This window comes from Uranotaenia lowii, chromosome 3 (assembly GCF_029784155.1).
Source record: "Uranotaenia lowii strain MFRU-FL chromosome 3, ASM2978415v1, whole genome shotgun sequence".
Classification (NCBI taxonomy): Eukaryota; Metazoa; Arthropoda; class Insecta; order Diptera; family Culicidae; genus Uranotaenia; species Uranotaenia lowii.
The window spans coordinates 144,916,874-144,929,333 of NC_073693.1; the positions used below are offsets into that span (position 1 = coordinate 144,916,874).

A 12,460-nucleotide genomic window follows, 5' to 3' on the forward strand; every position below is an offset into this window, starting at 1 on the left:
ATCGAAAACATGGCGCGATAAGCACTGGGTACGCTCTCACTCCGTGTAATTCCGCATAAGAAAAACAGAGGGCGTCTCCAATCGATTGACAAACATAAATGTCAGTCAAACAAAGATGTCTTGATTTAAATTTGTCAAGTGAAAGAGTTATTCTTAAAATCCCAGTCTACCGTTTGGAAAACCGGAAACAAAAATTAATTCTGAGCTTCAACCCAAAATTAAAATTCCTTAAAAGGGATTGCACCATGAGGTACAACCCCGAAATTGGATGACTCAAGCCTAAGGACTAGACCCTCACATCGCATATTTCTATAGTGATGGTATGTCCAACGTTAGATTCTCAATCACAGCTTGCTCTGAGAAGGGGAAAACGACACGGGAACGCGAACGATATATGCACACCATCTCATCTTCTCACGTACCGTTCGTGCTCAGGAAGCTTTTTCTAAGCACAAACGACAGGAGAGAATTTCGTAGAAGCAAATTGAATCCAATAGGACAAATGCTACTGAATCCTCTCGAGCTTTAAGCTCTCGGGCTAGTTTTTTTTTTGTTCCTTTTTATCTTCCTCTCTCCAGATCTAACGTTGCGCGATGAAAACTTTTCGTTCGCATCGAAAAACCTGTGCAATTGTTGCGTTCTTTTTGTTGGGGTTGGTGTCTAGAAAAACGATGACGGCTTGGAAGTCAATCCGAACTTTCACTTGCTGAGACCGATGGAAAATAACAACCAAACAGTAGCGCCACCAAGCCCTCCATAGTAGAGTTTGAAGCATGGAAAAAATCGAACAATTTGACAAAATTGAAGAAGTTGACAAACTTGACATAATTCAATGATTTGATTAAAATGACAAAACTAACTAAGTTGACAAAAAATTTACCAATATGACTATGACAAAATCGACAAAACTCACTTAATTGTCAAAATTGACAAAACTTTCCAAATTGACAAGATTGATAAAACTGACAAGATTGACAAAATTGACAAAGTTGACAAAATTGACAAGATTGATTGAACTGGCAAAATTAAAAAATTGATCCAATTGACCAAATTCATAAAAATTGACAAGATTGACAAATCGACAAGATTGACCAACTTCACAAAATCGATGAAAATTGACAAAATTGAAAAATTGGCCAATTTGACAATGACAAATTTGAGAAAAATCACTAAATTGACAAAATTGACAAGGTTGACAAAATCATGAAAATTGACAAAAATGACAAAATCGAGAAAACTGACAAAATTGACTGAACTAACAATGTTGAAAAAATCATGAAAATTGACAGAATTGCCAAAATTGACAAAATAATTTTTTTTTTAATTGACATGACTAACAAAATTAACAAAATTGACAAAATTGATAGTACTGACAAAATTGACTAAGACAAAATCGACAAAATTCACTAAACTAACAAAATTGTTAAAACTAACAAAATTTACAAGATTGATTAAACTGGCTAAATTGCCAAAATTGACCAAATTGACAAAATTGAAAAAATTTACATAATCGACAATTTACATTGACAATGACAAAATCGACAAATACAATTGATTGACAAAATTGATAAAACTGACAAATTTGACTAGATTGACAAAATGGACAGAATTGATAAAACTGACTGAAATTGCCAAAATTATGAAAATTTACAAAATTGACTAAAATAACAATGTTGACAAAATCATGAAAATTGATAAAATTGACATTATTGACAAAATAGAAAAAAAAAATATAAAATTGATAAAATTGAAAAATTTGAAAAAACTGACGAAAGTGAAAAAAGTGTCATAACAGACAAAAATGGCAAAATTGACAAAATTAAAAATATTGCGATCTCAAAATTAATTCTGCTGATTTTTTACGTTTCGGTATCGTATTTTCTCTAGCAATTGAAATTTTATCCAATAATTTTATCTATGCATTTGTTTCCATTACTTGAGAGGTTGAATAATTTAAAATACATGGTCAGGCATGTTTTTTGAAATAGTATTCTTAATTTTTATACCCCTTCCATTTTGAAGTTACCATATGCTGTAACTCCAAAAGGAGTAAATTGAGTTAGATTATAATGTCATAGAAACGGAATCATACAAGATATTCCAGAATCTAGTCATTCAAAAATCTCCAATTAGTTGCAAATAATGTTATTGATATGGAAATGATGATAATATTCAAAATACTTTTATCCTATTAAAAACTTTGAATCTTTATTTCCTACATTGCTTTTGGATTTACTGCGTATGAAATTCATTAATCATAATTCATAATTCATTTTGTGCCATATATACCCAAATATAATTTACAGGCTGTAAGAAAGGCTACAATCCACTGTCAAGTGTATTAAATCGGGTTTTTCTATTTTGAAACCACAATCAACACACGTTGTCAGCAAGAGTTGAAAACCTGATCAACCAGGAGTAAGTTTGGGGCGCTTTAAAGTTACGGTAGGTAGTTGGCAAAGTGAAAGTTTCTCCTGGCTGGATGTTGCTACCGGGAAGTAGAAAGTGCTTCCCGGAACAGGAACCACGCCACACCTCCCCGGGAAAATGTGTTGGCTATTTGTCTGCATGCGGAACTTTTTGGGAGAATTGCTGGTTTAGCCATGCGATGGGAGGTAAGGGAAAAAAATCAAAGAGACTTGAGATGAAGCCCTACTGAGAAATAACCGTACAACAAATAAAGTTTATGTAAATAAAACCGTCTTGTCATTATCAGCTTTTGGCAATGGTTAGGCTACGAATTGTTAAAAGTTTTTAGAAAGCTGGTTGTTTTTGATAACATAACTAACGGAATAGGAGCCCGCTTACAGTTTTATTTTTGTGTACACTTTAGATATACTAAATATACGTGAACGTTGCTATTGAGATGTACATAAAAATGTGAATATTGCTATATATAGGTCCGTGGTTTTATAGGTTTTTGCAACGTTGGCAATCCAATTGCTACTAATCAAAATGGACAGTATCTCATTATGTGGTTTGATGAGAATAGTTGGTCGACCGGATAGTGAAAAAGCTCTACTACAAAAGTTTTTAATAACTATACACGGCTTGTCAGATGTCATTTGCATTAGATGGCAGACGAAGTTAATTAGTTTTGATCATCCCTCAAATCTGTTTTCCATACTGTATCTTCTATCTCTCTATTTCGTTCTAGATGATGATGGCAAGGCAAGTTTTGACGAGTCGAAACTGTCGCGGCATCATTCGCACTCCCTCAACGGCACGGATGCGGCCATAATGCATCTGGCCCCTCCACCCCCAGAAGCCCTCGGGTCAGACTTTAATACCATTCAATCGTCCTCGGAACAACACAATCGAAACTCTGTGAGCCGTTCTAGTCTCATGGGTAAGAAGTTGCCACAATTCGCAATCCCTCTTTCTTACCTTACTACTTGTGTTGTTGTGCCACGTCGTTCCACCAATCATCAAACAAACATGCTTCTTCTTGTTCTCTGTTGTTGTCCAGCTTTTCCTTCGATGTGGTTTCCGTTTTTTAGCGTTACTGTCTTTCCTCCAGAAAATCCTCGCCAACCCCCCAAACCCCAACTCTACTTAGTCATCATCCTTTTTCTCATTGATAAAGTTGAAATGAAAAAATATAAATCCCTCGAGAATCAGTTCTATTCCCTTCGAGTGCGCTCGCTAGATGTAGGATCGGTGTGAATGTGACTGAATGTTTATCAACATAAATACATAGAACCCCCTGCCTGAATGTGCTGCCACTTTTCAAAACCTCATCATTTATCAGATTGTCGTTCCATTTCCATCTCCATAAATGTTGTTGATGTTGTTGTTGTTGTTATTCCATCTCATGTTAACGCTCATTCTCTGTCGCCTTGCCCGATCAGTTTCCTATGTTAGTTATTAAGTATTATCATACAAAGGGTGTAAATATGATAGAAAGACAGACTATTTTTCCTTCATGTAACAGAAGTCGGTTCAAATAACTAAAAATATTTTGGGAGTTTTATATCTTTGGAAATACTGAATCGATGTACACACATTTTACACCATGTATATACTTGAAGTATCAAGTATTGTTTGTCATACAATACTTTATTTTGTTCAGTTTAAGCCTGTATGGCTACAAATCAACATGTTTAGATAACTTTTTTTTTGTGTTGAATGATATTTCTTACTTCAATGTGATTTTCTATCATACCTTGATGGTGTAGACAAACGATGGAAAGTTCACAACAATTGTTTAATTTTTAGTTTTGATATAAGACAAACAATTATTTTTAGGATGTGTTTATTGTTTTATTTGAAATAAAGTTTAAAAGTTGAAATTATTGCAAACATTTCGAAAGACTGACAACCTTCAAAGATTTTTCATTGCACAGTCAAAAATCAAACGAATCGTCGGAAAACCCCTGAAACCCCCTTTATGAGACAAACTTTCTTCAAATTTAGAGATTTGATTTATAGACAAACAAAGGGGGAAACCCTTTGTCTCCACTCTTGTGTGAACTGTTTATGGCTCATTGGAAGGGACTCTTGGAAAACAAGATTCATTATCCGAAAAAGGATCGAGATACGTCGATGACATTTTTTGTGTAGTAAACAAAGATTTTCTTGAAGAACTTCTAACATCTATAATGGTTTGCATAAAAATAACAAATTCACTTGCGAAATAGGAGAAGACAAGAAATTACCTATCCTGGATGTTCTCAACTTTTCATTTCATTATCCTTGATGTTCTGGTAAGAAGAGATTAATGCTTATTCCCATTCGAAATCTTTACAAAGCCGACGAATATCACGGAGGTAATACCGAGCACCTCCAACCACTCGTTTCGGCATAAGATAGCGGCGTTCCACCACATGATCCATCGGATGAGCTTCATTCCTCTCTCAACTGAATGAGATCGGGAGCTTCAATAAATTTTCCATTCAAGCCATCATCATAAGGATAAAAGAAAGATTGCTTCAACGGAAATCTTTCACTACTTTTAGCCCCCAGAAGCAGTTCCAACGAAACTTCGTGGAGTTCAACAGAGTCAACTCACTTGAATTGCGACAAAACTTGACAAAGTTGGAAATTGTGCTAGTGTTCGCTAGCTTGAATAATCAACTGAAATCCATCTTAGGATCGACTGAAGGTCCAGTGGACCTTCTTTATAGATCTGGTCGCATTCGCATTCCATTCGCAGGAACAGTCGCCTAAAACTTCGGTTGGCGCTACGTAGCAACTCTCCGTTTTATGAAATTACAGTCGGTCGGAATTCTCTTTCGTGATTGTGGTACACTTCTTGACTTATAATTTCAATAGAAGCTAAGTTCCCCATTTTGTTCTCTCAGATTATAAAATTTCTTAAAATGGAAAACCTTTTGAAGCTGTTGACGCCTTGAAATGAACCTGAGGCAGACAAAGATAGCATGTTCTGCCGATGCCAAAGCTTATTCCGATGAAGGTATTGCTGAAAGCACCCATGCCCATGGCCCGAAAGGAACTGCGTCAGGTAAAAGTTAACCTCCCAATACTTCCAATTTACCCAGTCTGAAAGTCGCGGGATTAACACGTTCGTCGACACGCTCATTTTGGTAGTTTTACTAGCCGGGCCCAAAGCAATTTACAGAGAGAGAAAGCAAAGAGGGAGAACTCCCATATTTGAAACGTGTGGCGAAGCTGAGCGTAGTAAGAGAGCGTCACACGTTTTTTGATGTGACGGGGCCCCCCAGGAAATACACCCGTCACCCGAATATGGGTGCCGTGGCGACGAACGTGGCGTCCATCTTGCGTTGTTCGATGCTTCCCATTGCTCCTGCCACTTGAGCATTGACGCTGCTCGTTGAATTTTACGCATTCCTCTAACAGCTCTTGCTTTGTAACACTCCATATCCTCAGCCAGAGTTATGTCGATGCCCGCGATGACAAAAGCTGCATCTGCTGATATGGTCCTGTACGCACAGGAAACTCGCATGGCTATCAGCCGATGTGTGCTCCGTAATTTGGATCTAATGCGCTCTACCTCTATCGCGGAGCTCCAGGCCGCTCCTCCGTATCGTAGTTTCGACAGTGCTACGCTCGCAAGGAGACGTCTCTTGCTTCTCTTTGGGCCATGGCAGTTCGGCTTAATCCAGGCCGATGAATCTATGACTTTCGATGCACTTTCACTACAGTATTTGACATGCGCATCAAAACTTAAGCGATGCTCGACCATTACTCCAAGGTATTTCAGCTGCTGTTTCGAAGATGTCGTGTTCCCTCCAATAGAAATCTCCATGTGCGGCACAACTCTTTTATTGGTCACGAGCAGAACTTCGGTTTTATGGTGAGCTATCTGAAGCTTAACTCCCTCCATCCAGATGCCAACCCTTTCCATGGACACCGTTGCAAGGTCTTCTACCTCCTGGATTGTTTCGCCGGTGATCATAAGCTCGATATCGTCAGCAAATCCTATCTGCACACCTGCTCGTAGTTTCAGCGTTAACACCTCATTATACATGGCATTCCAAAGCACAGGTCCAAGTTTGGAACCCTGTGGAACACCCGCTGTTAGGGCAGTAGATGGTAACCCAGTTTCGGTTACATACGTCGGGACCTGATTTTCGAAGAAGCTTCCTATTATCCTGCAGAGGGTATTAGGAACACGCATCTTGTGAAGCGCTGTAGCAATCGCTTCCCAGCTGGCATTGTTGAAGGCATTCTTAACTTCGATTGTCACAATGGCGCAGTGACGAACACCTGTCCGTTTCTTTTTATATGCGCGCTTCGCATACTCTGTCACCATACGGATGGCGTCCACCGTAGATCTCCCTTACCGAAAATCAAACTATCTGTCCGACAGTCCACTTTCGCCTTCTGTGTTGATAAATATTATCCTGTTGTCAAATATTATCCTCTCCAGTAGCTTACCAAGGGTGTCCAACGTGGGTCCAAGGGTGGGAAACGATTCCTCGTCGAGACACTTTTCTAGCACCACTCTGAAAGTATCCGGAATGGTCTGTACCACATCTTTCAGCATTTCATTTGGGATTCCATCTGAACCAGGGGCCTTTTTCACCGCAAGTTTCTTAGCGATAGCCACAAGTTCTTCGTTTGTTACTGGCTCGATATCGTGTGCACCCGCGTCGTACGGGGAAAGTGGCCACTGCGTCGGGCCAAGCTGCGGAAAAAGATGTGCAACGATCTCTCTCAGTTTTTCCGGACACTTTTAGGTCGGCGACCTTGGGTCACCGAATCTCGCCAGTGCAACTTTATAGGCTTGGCCCCATGGTTTATCATCTACGCTCTGGCATAACACTCTGTAGCAGTTCTCTTTGCTTGTTTTAATGGCTCGCTTAAGTGCCACTCTAGCTGCTCGGTAAACGGCACCTCTCGTTTCGCTATCGGCTTCGTTTCTCGCCCGTTGAGCTCGTTGTCTGCTTTTAGACAGCTAGTACGAAGCTCAGCTATTTCTGAGGTCCACCAGTAAGCTGGGTGTCGCCGGTGTATTCCTTCTGGGCATGGTCATGTCGCACACCACTATCATCATTTTCGTCAGCTGCTCAGCATTATGGACCTGCGATGCTTCCTGCATGTATATAGCATCGGTGCACACTTTCTTAAATATCTAAAACTTTAGTCTTCCATCTCCGCTCATGCACTGGCAATTGCCTTACTGCCACTGGATTCCGGTCTTCTACGCTATAGCGTATCGCCTGGTGATCGCTGTGTGTATAATCGTCACACACTCTCCAATTCATGTCAGTTTTAATGATGGACTCGCAAATGTGATGTCAATCACTGACGTTCTGTCTGGTATTCCATGCTTGCAAAAGGTGCTGATGGATCCAGTGTTGCACAGCTCAACTTCTAGTCTTGCGAAGGACTCTAGTAGACAGTGGCCTCTGGGGTTGTTGCACCTACTACCCCAGTTAACCGCTCAAGCGTTGGAGTCCTATTACTCCTATTACTACAGGGGCCTTTCCTGCCAGTTCGTGAGTGAGTTCATCCATTGTGTTGAACTCCCCGACCGTCCATCTTGGTGGAGCGTAGCAGCTGCAGAAAAAGATGCCGTTAATTTTTGCAATCACGAATCCGTCCCGAGAATCTACCACTAACTCCTGGATAGAAAAACGTCCCGTGGCGTAGACAGCGGCTAAGCCAGACCAGGAGTGCGCCCTCAGCTGTTTTATGGTTCTGAAATCACAGTGTCTGATCAAGTTAAATATTTGGGTGTCATTCTTGACTCCAATTTAAACTGGTCAGATCACATCGAATTCAGAATCAAAAAAGCATGCATGGCCTTCAGACGATGCCGACGTGCAATGGGGAAAAACTGGGGATTCAAACCCAAAAATATTCACTGGATATATTCCACAACAGTAAGACCAATTCTGACCAATGGGTGTCTAGTATGGTGGCAGGAAGGAGAAGTTGCAACAGTTCGGACAAAACTAAATCACCTTCAAAGAATGTGCGTCTTAGGGATATCCGGATACTTCAGAAAAGGGGTAGGCTTAAAGCGGAATGTTATCCAAACTAACGGGAAAATTGTGCCTACAGTGCTTTCTGTTTACAGGCAGTTGATCTCTGGCTGTCAGGAAATATCGAAAGATCATCGAGTCATACGAATGTGTGGCCTGAATTAGTTAGATTAAACGAGTTTTATTTAGCGCCAAAAGTAGTTGTCCCTACATGGGGTTTAAATTCAAATTTCCTTCTCCTCAAGAATGATTATCAGGTTTCGTAGAGGACCAAATGTCTTCACATGTTGTACTCTATACTAAAGGTTTATTATCAAACGGTAGTTCAGGTGCAGGAATTTACTGTCACGAATTGAACATAAAACATGCTCGACCTCTAGGTTGAAATTAGTGAATTTCGGTCAAAGGGCTTGAGTAACAAACGTTTGAAAAAAAAATTGCTAAGGCGGGTAAGACGGACACATAAGTTTCTCCAGGTATTTCAAATTTTTCATCGGTTTGATCCTCTATATACCTTCAAAAGACCTTGTCAAGGGCAATTGTCTGTCGAAAAGCACTAGGAAACCACACTGTTTAGCTTCAGGATTCGGACTAATTGGTTCTATTTTAGTTTAAAAACGTTCTTTTATACTTAACTTACAAAAATATTCATTTTTACAGCTATTTTCCGTAAAACGGTACCTTTTCTAGGCAGTGTCCGTTTAACCCGACCATTTTTGAAAAGTGTAATTTGCAAGCTTGTTTTAGATTTCTATAAAAACAGTCTCGATTGAAAAAAATAACAAATTCCAATGATTAATGCTATTGCAGACATCCTTAATTTCCCATCTGCACGAAAATTGCGATATGAACAGCAATATAAGATTTTCTATAGCGATTCTACCTTAGGGTGTCCACCCTACCCGACTTTCCCTTACAATCAATTACTAAGTTGGTAGAATACCATTTCTGGTCTTGGTACTATCAGTGATGAGAGGTTTTATTAGACTTTTCAAATGAAATAATAATCACTCTGTTTGTCACATTACAACTCATTTTTCTCAATTTGTATCACTTTGATGTCTTCTCCAAAGCTGTAGCTAGGAAACTTTCTTATTAAATCATGTTGTTGACATATGGAGTTGGATCAACGCTAAAGGTAACGAGCGTTTTCTCAGCCAGTGAACATTTTGGTCTGCATATTTCAGTTGTTTCTGAGATATACACACTTTTGTACAATCTGGAAAAAAAAGAATAGTCTATATGAGCCTGTACGTACCAAAGTGGAGGCAGTATACGGACCAAATTTTGCTCACCTTGAAATTATAAAACTTTGTATTGCGTTTTCAATAATTTGATAGCAACTTTGCTTTGCACAAAATCTTAGGATTGTACAACTAACAACTTTCTTTTGCCAGTCCTTTTGCAGGTAGCCTGAGGTTTGTACAACTTTCTTCACCATTTAATACAATTTATTGTTACTGTATCCCAAAGCAATTATATTTTTCCATTATTACGATTTTACTAAAAATCGCCATGAACATAAATACAATAGAATTAAATTTTTACTGCGAATTAAATTGAACCATATACAACTTTATATGTCTTTGATCAAATTGATGAGCCTTGTTATAAAAATACTGAATGCCAGTTTCCAAATACTGCGTATGCATATTGTCATATGTTGTTGATCAATCTTCCCTCAGTCTCGAACTCACAACGTTCCGATCCCTTTCCTTCGATACTTCCTCGGCTGCTTTTCATGTTGATATAAACAAGCAAATTTGTTCATGTTCAGTTGAGAGTTCCGTTTAAAAATCAGTTGATCGTATAAAATACCACTGACTGCATCATTTCGGACTCCAAATCTATTTATAGATGACGTTTTATGATATACAACTTTAACCTATCTTATAGACGATTCTGTTACAATCAATAATAGTATTCAGCGCTGTGCGATTTTAGCTAGCTATTTACTGTACTGTTAAACGATTCGATAATCTGCAATACATAGATATTGTCAGTGTCAGTGCCAGGATTTCAATTTTTGCAATTGTTGACATAAGATGATTACGATATTACTTAGCATAGGAATTGCATTATTAACAATTATTTACCGATTAAGTTTTTTCTCAATAAGCGACTTTGAATGACAAGTACGAATATACGATGTTCTCACGTTCATGGAAATAATATGTCATCATAGATCGCAAGCATAAAAGATTGCTTAGTTGTACAGTGGGATTAAATATTGCGCTTTACAGAATTCTACTGCGATTCAAAACAACTTTATTGATCTTTCTATACGATTAACAAAATGTTTTCGTATATAATGAACTATACAAACCATAAACGATAAAATATAACTTGGTTTAGCTACAACATGATGTTTATACAATTCAAATCTAAACTGGATGCTTAAACAATCAAAAATGAACACTACTTTTCGATTTCTAGTTATCTCGGCAGTGATAAGTATGTTTTTGTCTTTGAAAAAACCATTAAAAAGTGAATAAATCTATTAAAAAACAAATTCTTCCATACTTCCCCATGGATTATTTTGAATTTGAGCTAAAATGAAAGGGGAAAGTCCCAGCTTTCGAATGGTGCAAAAATTAGCGATGGTAATTTTCAATAAATAAAATGGTTCGAACAGAGAAGCCGTGTCACTTTCCATATAAATTATGGAATAATTCTATTGAATTTGTTGGATTCAATGGCTGAGAAATGAGGTTTTTTGTTGAGAAACCAGAGGCCGAAAATGACAAATGGCTATCGCTAACGTAATGTGTAGTTATTCAAGGATTTGACAACAAACTTGAATAAATAACTCTATTCCGCCACTGTAACCTGCGTAGAATCTTTCTTTTCTGCAGGTTATGGGCCCAGATACGTCTGGATTTTGGAAAAACAAGTTAGTTCAAGAGGGGTACTCTCAAGTATTTAACTTGCGGTTAGCAAGTAGAGTAGCCAGCAACCTGAAGCCCACCAGGAAGAAGGCTACCAGCCAGAGGAACCAGCCAGCCCCGAGACGACCCAGTCTAGAGGGATTAAATAATCAAAGGATCACCAGGTAGCGAGATGCCAGGAAGGCTCGCGGAATAAGAGCGCAACCGGGCAGCGCGAAAGTCCAACTGGATGTAGTCCCTGGCAGAATTGGAAGGAGCTGCTAACCCAGAGGGTTACTCATCATCTGGTTGTGCACTGCTGTTAGCATGCTCGAGCACTGCTGGAAGCAATTCCTGGAACTTTCGAGGAGGTGTTTTCCGCGCACGAATCCGCCATGGTTGTTCATCAGAAGGAAAATTGCATACCTGAATTGAAATTAAGAAGAGGATATAAAGGGTGATACGGTCAAAATTTGGTCAATATCAACTTGACGTATTTCTTTCAATTTTGCATTTAAAAAACCTGAGCACCCCTCATTTCGAAGGTGTGTGTGTGTAGAATGCTGCTCCTATTTTGATTTTGGAATTCACTCTTCAGCTGTCAAAATGCCGTCCAAGGAAGAAGAGCAGCGTATCATAATTTATCTCGCGCATCGCGAAAATCCGAGCTACTCGCACGCAAAGCTGTCAAAATCGCAAAAAGTTGCCAAATCAACCGTTACAAATGTAATTAAAGTGTTTGGGGAACGTTTGTCGACAGCCAGGAAGTCTGAATCGGGGGGAAATCGAAAACCGGGGGCCGCTGAGATGACAAAGAGAGTTGCCGGTAGTTTCAAGCGAAACCCGCACCTATCTCACCAAGATGCCGCAAATAAGCTGGGTGTATCGTCTACAACCGTGCATCGAGCCAAAAATCGAGCCGGACTATCGACTTACATGAAGGTAGTGACTCCAAATCGCGATGATAAACAAAATACGACGGACAAAGCGCGATCCCGGAGGCTGTACACGACGATGCTGACGAAGTTTGACTGCGTGGTAATGGACGACGAGACCTACGTCAAAACCGACTACAAGCAGTTTTCGGGGCAGGAGTTTTTTACGGCAAAAGGAAGGGGAAAGGTAGCAGATATTTTCAACCACATGAAACTGTCAAAGTTCGCGAAGAAATATCTGGTT

General features: G+C 39.2%; 1 protein-coding gene across 2 annotated transcripts in view; it reads left to right on the forward strand.

The window, feature by feature from the left end:
• The window catches only part of LOC129754733 (cyclic nucleotide-gated cation channel alpha-3), a 708,907-nt gene that overhangs the window by 447,182 nt on the left and 249,265 nt on the right, over nucleotides 1–12,460 (forward strand). For both annotated transcript variants that reach the window (XM_055750948.1, XM_055750949.1), the window contains one exon: nucleotides 3,158–3,349. In XM_055750948.1, the coding sequence (XP_055606923.1) occupies nucleotides 3,158–3,349 (192 nt within the window). The remainder of the gene's footprint in view (nucleotides 1–3,157; nucleotides 3,350–12,460) is intronic.